General features: G+C 31.7%; 1 protein-coding gene across 1 annotated transcript; it reads left to right on the forward strand.

The window, feature by feature from the left end:
- The first annotated feature begins 4,894 nt into the window (after positions 1–4,894).
- On the forward strand, positions 4,895–7,554 carry LOC108458346 (xylan O-acetyltransferase 1-like). The gene is made up of 5 exons (XM_017757701.2): positions 4,895–5,668; positions 5,772–5,943; positions 6,045–6,244; positions 6,328–6,486; positions 6,886–7,554. Exons 1-5 carry the CDS (start codon positions 5,088–5,090, stop codon positions 7,232–7,234), a joined length of 1,461 nt encoding a protein of 486 aa, XP_017613190.1. The 5' UTR covers positions 4,895–5,087; the 3' UTR covers positions 7,235–7,554.
- The last annotated feature ends 667 nt before the right edge of the window (positions 7,555–8,221 follow it).

Raw genomic sequence — 8,221 nt, forward strand, 5'->3', positions numbered from 1 at the left:
TGGGTCGAGTTTGGGGTGCTACATTGAGCTTCGTGTTACATGGTTCCTGTAGCATCCTGATCGGTATTGATCTTGCACGTGTTGCAGACTACCACAACTCTTTGTGAACGTCCTGTTTTATGATCGGTTGTGATCCTGCATATATTGCGGACACAAATGCAGCTCTTTGTAAGCGTCTTGTTTTATGATCGATAGTGATCCTACATATATTGCGAACACAAATGCAGCTCTTTGTGAGTGTCCTGATATGGCTCGCTTGAACTTCCCGATATATGGCTATTCGGAGCTCCTGATTAAAGGCTCTTCGTGAGCTTCTTGATTAAAAGTTATTTGTGAACTTCCTAAATATGGCTCTTATGAGCTTCCCATTATAAAGCTCGAATAAGCTTCCTGTTACATGGCTCACTTGAGCTTCCGGTTATATGGCTCGAGAGAGTGCTTACCGTTTAAATGTTCTTATGAGTACTCCCGAATATGAATTGATGGATTGCTAATTTGTACACTTCGAGTGTACTACCTGGGTATCCATCGATATTTCAAATAAAATTCAACAGGAAAAATCTTGACATGAGAAAATATGAACATGAAATGAATTAATACACATATCTGCCTGAAATACATAAAAATAATGGTACATGATATATGGAAATACGAGATGATAATATATGAACATGGAATTTGTTTGATGAATATGTTCATCCATGATTATAGATTTGTACACCTTGAGTGTTTACCCATGTGACATTGACATTTCAAAAGATTTAATGGGCAAAGTTCCAACATGAAATAATCTGAATGTGAGACGAATTATTATGAAAATATACTTGAAATACAATTAAGAATATGATTTGTATATGTTACATGAATACATGATGTGATAAGTATATGTACATGGAAATCTAATTATTGTTGATCTCATACATGTTTCTTGATATTTATATGAAATATATGACTAACAAGAGTGATGAGGATATGCATTAGGGCTCGTGTTCAAGTTGAATGAATGTGCCTTGTATGTTTATATTGAAATTTAAATGAATGGTAAGTTAATTACCATGTTATACGAACTTACTAAACATTTCATGCTTACTTTGTTTTATCTTCCCCTATTCTATAGTAATTCGGAGGCTCGTTGGATTGGAAGCTTGGCGGAGATCACTCAACACTATATGGTAAATCAATTATGGTTATAATGGCATGTATAGGTTAATTGGCCAATATCGGCATATAAATGCTTTAAGTGTAACTAGCTATTGGAATGGCTTGTGATGGATATGTTTGGTATGTGTTTGAAATGGTTGATTGATAGAAATTATATTGGCATATTGATGATTGAATTAAGTATTTGATAAGATATGCATATATGTGAATTTGGTAATTTAATTAAGTGTGTATACTTGATTATATGAGGTATTATATCATGTATAGGACTTGATTTTGAGTTGGGTTAAATGACCTATAATAGCTTGTGAATGTATTAAAGTGTTGGTGTTGGAGGACGACAAAATAGGGTGAGAACTATGGCTTAAAAAATAGCCTATTTCCGTCCACACGGGTAGAGACACAGGCATGTGTCTCAGCTGTGTGTGACACACGGCCTAGCACATAGGCGTGTGACCTGGCCGTGTGTCCCCTACATTTTTAAAATTTCAAAACAGAATGCCCATATATTTACGCATAGCCTAGCACACAGGCGTGTGGCTTGGCCGTGTGACCCAAGTCGAAGAGTTACACGGCCTGAGACACGGGCATGTCCCTTGGCCGTGTGAACCACATGGGCGTGTGACCCTTGCACCTAGGAAAAATTTTGAGATTTTGTGAAAAATTCTCTGAGTATCCAGTTTAGTCCCGACTCATTTCTAATGCATATTTTGGACTTCGAGGGTTCATATAAGGGACTTTATGTTTGATTTTTGACATGAATACTGTATAAAATAAAATATCTGTTTACTTAAACTGTATATTCCAGTAATGCTTTGTAACCTTGTTCAGGTAACGGATACGGGTTAGAGGTGTTACATCTCCAATATTCTTAATATATAAACATTAATTAAGATTTAATTAATCTAACTTAATTAGCTTAATCATGGCTTAATTAACATAATTTTATTATTAATAACATTGAAAGGAAAATGTTGTCATCATCCATTAACTCTTAATTAAAAATGGTTTAATAACTTGATCATTCTTTATCCTATTTTCATATTAACTCCCTAAATATTCTTATTTTATATTTACGTATTAGATTTGTAAAAATAGAATTCTAAAACTGTATTTTTTGATACCAGTAAAAATCGAGTCGTTACACACTTAATTTGTTCAAGTGAGGAACACTATTTGTAATAGTGCATTTTATTGAAAAACTTTTGTGTTGTGGTTTCACAAGCTAAGTCCACAAGGGTGAAAGTATCAGTCTTCTAGGATACAAAAGTGATGAAGAAAATGTCATTGAGTTGTTATAGATTATGTTCAGTTGTTATAAGGTCTGAATATAGTGGATATTTCTAACTAAATAAGCTCCCCAAATATAGAGAACCGAATTACATAAATAATATGCGTCCCTTATTTTTGTACGTCATTTCTAATTGCTTGAAGAAATACTAACTTCCCAATTACTTTTTTCAAGCATTTAGCTTGTATATTAATAACTACTTCGAGGTTAACAATTTGAAATATTTAGTTTGAAAGTTTATTAGATAGTAAGAATTAGTTCTCACCTAAAATCTAAGCTGATTTGGAAGCATTAAACTTTTTTATTTGAAATCATTTCACTAGTAAAAATCAAATCAAACCAGCTTAAGTCTTAGGTGAGAACTTCCAAATCGGTGGAATTGTCACTCAAGACCTAAGCCGGTTTGTAAACTATATTAAAAAAGTATCGTCTAGCATGTGTGCAAGGATGTTGAGCATTAAAACATTTTGTCCTTAAAAATTGGCTCAGTAAATCATATTCCATAGAAATAAAACCTTACCTATGTATATATTTTCAGTTGTTGGATGATTTATTATTTGTTTTTCTATCATCATATTTCATATTTTGTTGATATAATATATATTAAGTAAATTAAAAATATTTGACTACTACTTAATGTAAATAACTCTCAACAGATAATTTTATATAAAAATATTATTGATTAATATAATAAAAATATCAAATTAATTCAAAAGTTCACATGAAAAATATATTATATTATTAAATCCTACAAATGATTTGTTAAAATATAAATAATATTTTGACTTACATAAATCGGTGATTCAAATTTTATCAAACATTCGTTTGATATGAACTCAAACTGTACGTGTTATCTAACCCTTCCCCAATATTATATAAAAAATTAATTTAAACTTACACTAAAATAAGGGATACATTCTCATGTATGTATGTAAAAACTTGAACATAGTGTAATTATCGATGTGTCTTTATTTGTAAGATATTGTATGTGATAGTGAGTACTCAGTATAGTTGGCTTGGCTTGGCTTGGAATTAAAGTGATGTGAGAAACTTCACATGCCAAGCAGATTTTATTTTTGTAATTGATAAGGCCCCTCAGCAAAATTTATTATTTCATACCCCATACAAAATTTAATAGCAACAAAACATGTTTAATAAATATATAGTAAGATATATAGTTAAAAATAGTTGTACTGATATATATAGGATTTTAACATATTTTGTATAAAATGGAAATTAGTAGAAAAAGAAAAGATGAGATAAAATACGCGTAAACAAATTGATTACTTAAGAAAAAAACAGGTTCCTTAGTCTTTACTTTTCTCAAACATAAAGTTACTAATTTGAGAATTAGGGTTCTTATTTTGGAATTTAATACCTATCATCATTATTGTCAAGAGCCTTGGCATTGTATCAACAGCCCATTGCTTAATGTTTATAGTTGCTGTGGAAAAAGAAAGACCACAAGACATTTTATTGGAAAAATAAGTAATTATATAAACACTAATATTTTTGGGTTAATTTGAGGAAGTTAATAATTATTTATTACAGTTTTGTTAACGTTTCACCAACTAAAAACATTGACATTTCAAAGGATGATTTGGTGAGCTCATTTCCCATTACCATTTTTACAAACAATTTTTATCATTAAATAACAATTCGAATTACAATAAACCAATTTTTTCTGAATAAGTCTACTTTTTCACTTCTTAATGTGTGATTCTGAAAATTTTAAATTATTTACAGTAACCCCACAAGATAACAAAGGTGATTAATTTATAGGAGTAGGAAATTTGCACCTGATTTTGAGTTTACTGCTAAAGAAAGAATTGAATAATATTCTGAGACATTTGCAACTAAGCTGATTGAATGAAGAAAAAGTTAAAAAATTTACCATGTTGTCTTCTTTCTTTGTGTTTATGCATATTTAGATACGACATGAAATATCCTTTTTTTTTTTCAATTTGAACAACTGATTAGCATGGTTGATCCGATGCAAGTTGTTTTAGAGTTAAAATGTTTGTGGGGGAACTATGATGAAAATATGGTATAACCGATTAGTTTTGCATTGATGAGATGAAGCTTCCATATCAGAATCTAATGAAAATAGGGTCTACCAAATATTTTACAACACCCGTACACCCTCCAATTTCAGGTCCCAATCTTAGGTAGATTAAGACCAACTTCCCTAACCTTTGAAATCACTCCTCCCACACAATGTTCTTTTTCTTTTTTCTTTTTTTTAATTCATTCCTTAGTATTCAATAATTATCTGTTTAACAAAAGATAAAACGTAAAACTGTGTTCGGATTATCCTTCAATTGTATTTTTAATGATTGATTAGAATTAGAATTATTTTGTAATATTTGGGGATTGTATTTATAATTGTGCTTTTTTAACATTATATATATTAATATTATATAAAATGAGAAAGACAACTCTCCCTCCACCAGAAATCCTAACCAGTTTCTACAAGAAAAACCCTTCTCACCAAACTTCAATTATAACAAACATAATAAACCCATTTCTTACATTTTCTTTCTCTCCAAACAGATGATTTCTTCATTTCTTTCTTCTCTATATTTCCATCCATCCCTTCCTCTTTCTCTGCTCAAACCAACTATTGTTCTTTCTCATGCAGCCAACTCGTCGTAAGATCTTCACTGAAACAGGTTTAATCATGAAGCACCGCAAAAACAGTAACCTTCCCATATTCGTTGTAGTTTTCTCTGTGTTTTTGTTTGGGGTTTTCATGTACAATGAGGACGTGAAATCCATAGCCGAGTTCCCATTTTCAAAGCCCAAAGCTAGTGAAATCCATGATGAACCATTCGAAGGAGAAAACCCAGTTCAAGAATCAATCAACATGGAGAAAGAAAACGTGGTTTCATTCAACACAACTGACGAGGAAACAGTTGCTACAAAAGAATCCATTGTTGTGAAAGATAAAGAAGAAGATGATGAAGAAGAAGAAGTGGAAAAGGTTGAGCTACGCCTACCAGTGATTGAAGAAGAAGATGATGAAGATGTCGAATTGCCTCCAGAAAGCTGTGATCTCTTCACTGGGAAATGGGTTTTCGACAATGAAACACATCCTTTATACAAAGAAGATGAATGTGAGTTTCTTACAGCACAAGTAACTTGCTTGAGAAATGGAAGGAAAGATTCTTTATATCAGAACTGGAGATGGCAGCCTAGAGATTGTAATTTGCCAAAGTAAGACCATCTTTTTTTTTCTTTTTGAGTTATTAAACTTGGATCTTTGTTGATTTCTCTATAAGATTCTGACATTGTTTGCTTTTATTTGAATTTTCATAAGGTACAAACCAAGATTGTTGCTTGAGAAGCTGAGGAACAAAAGGCTTATGTTTGTTGGAGATTCGTTGAATAGGAACCAATGGGAATCCATGGTTTGTCTGGTTCAATCAGTTGTCCCTCCTGGAAGGAAAAGCTTGAACAAATCAGGGTCTCTCTCTGTGTTTAGAATTAAGGTAAATTATTCTCACTTTGCCAAATATTTGATGAAATGTCACAATAAAAGAAAAGAAAAACTAAAAAAAAAAATGACCGTAACCTGGCATTGTGTTTGAAGGATTACAATGCCACAGTGGAATTTTATTGGGCACCATTTCTGGTGCAATCAAATTCAGACGACCCAGACATGCATAGCATCTTGAATCGTATAATAATGCCTAAATCCATCCAAAACCATGGCAAGAACTGGAAAGATGTCGACTATTTGGTATTCAACACATATATTTGGTGGATGAATACTTTCACCATGAAAGTCTTGTAAGTAATTGAAAACAAATCAGAAAAATGTTTTTGATTAAATCATAATCTTTTGGAAACTGATCTTGGAGTGGATGTAACAGACGAGGATCATTCGATCAAGGCGATACGGAATACGACGAGATCGACCGGCCAGTAGCGTATCAGAAAGTCTTAACTACATGGTCTAAATGGGTTGATAAGAATCTGAATCCAAATCGAACCACCGTCTTCTTCAGCAGCATGTCTCCTCTTCATATCAAGTAATGAATCACATGCTTATTTTCTAAGTTGAACACTTTATTAATAGATTACTACATACAGCTATCTGCAAACCCCACTTATGAGGGCCTTTCTCAGATTTCCCTTATATTCAAGAACTAAGCAGAGGTATTCCCATAGGACCTCGTACATTTTTAAATATCAGAACAACTAATCTGACCTTTTAATAGGCAATCTAATGTTTTGATTGCCATTTACTCCCATAGTTGTTGGAATATAAGAATCACCTTTATGACAGTCTAAGTGGTTGGCAAGTGGACCTATAACCTCTCAACCAACAATAATTAGACCATATTTTAAGGAAGGATAATATACTTATAATTCTATTTGAATATATATTATGCAAGTTTTTTTCATTGAACCCTGCGAATGTACTGCAGGAGCTTGGATTGGGAAAATCCAGATGGGATCAAATGTGCCTTAGAGACAACCCCAATTCTAAACCAGTCAATGTACTTAAATGTGGGCACTGATCGTAGGCTATATGTCATTGCCAGCAACATTACTCAAAACATGAAAGTTCCGGTACATTTTATTGACATTACAAGCCTTTCTGAGTATAGAAAAGATGCACACACTTCGGTGTATACTATCCGTCAAGGTAAAATGTTAACTCCGGAACAACAAGCTGACCCAGCCACGTTTGCCGATTGTATCCATTGGTGCCTTCCAGGGTTACCCGACACATGGAATGAGTTCATTTATGCACGTATCATTGCTCACTCGTGACACATAACAGTATCACATTTTTCATTTATTTTTTTCCTTTTCTTTTTGGGGTGCGGCTCCATTAACTCGGTCATTTGTTTTTCTTGTAAACTTTTTCTTCAACATTTGATCTGATAGGGGATGGGAACATTAAAAAAAGGTTTTGGGGTGCCATTGTTGATGATTTTAATGGGGACTGAGGTGGGAGCCCAAGAATGCCAAAATTTTCGTTTACTTAGCAAACACATGGCCTAATTGCCAATGAACAAAATTTGTATAATGCATATGTTGAAACTTCCAAAAATAAGAAAAAGGAAATAAAGGTTTATATCAAATATGAATTATTTCTTCTTCTTTTTTCAATGTTTGTTATATCCGATTGTGAGTATCCATATAGGTGATATTGTAAAGTAAAAATATATATTTAAAGAATATTTAAATATATTAATATTATGATATTTTAATAAAAATTAATCAAATAATTTATTTGAACTCATTATTAATATTTTGATATATGAAATATATATAAAGTGTAAATTTTTAAGCAATTAGTATAAATTGTTTGTAAAAATTAGTTTGAATATATAAATTATATTTTAGATATTAAAAATAACCATTATAAATTCAAAAATATAGTGTTATATATTTGAATTAAATTTCAATAGAAATAATTGTATACACAATATAAATATGATGTAAAATACATTGGATGATAAATAAGGGTTAAAAATGTAATTTGACTCTAAAAAGGTTTTTTTTTTTTCAAATGCGAAAGTTACAAATGTTAGTTTTTGTGTTTGGACTCAAAAACACTTCACTTCAAAAATCGTCTATTTAGCATTAATTATGGCTCCAAAAGTGCTTATGACACGCAATAGAGAATAAAGTCTTCATGTATTTAAAATTTGGATCTCTAAACTAAACTTGTTCATGGACTTGGCCGTAATTCGATTTAAAAACTTTTCACAAGAATTGTTCCTAATAGAAAAATTGTTTATGAAAATAGAT

The sequence above is a fragment of the Gossypium arboreum genome, chromosome 4 (assembly GCF_025698485.1).
Source record: "Gossypium arboreum isolate Shixiya-1 chromosome 4, ASM2569848v2, whole genome shotgun sequence".
Taxonomy (NCBI): Eukaryota; Viridiplantae; Streptophyta; class Magnoliopsida; order Malvales; family Malvaceae; genus Gossypium; species Gossypium arboreum.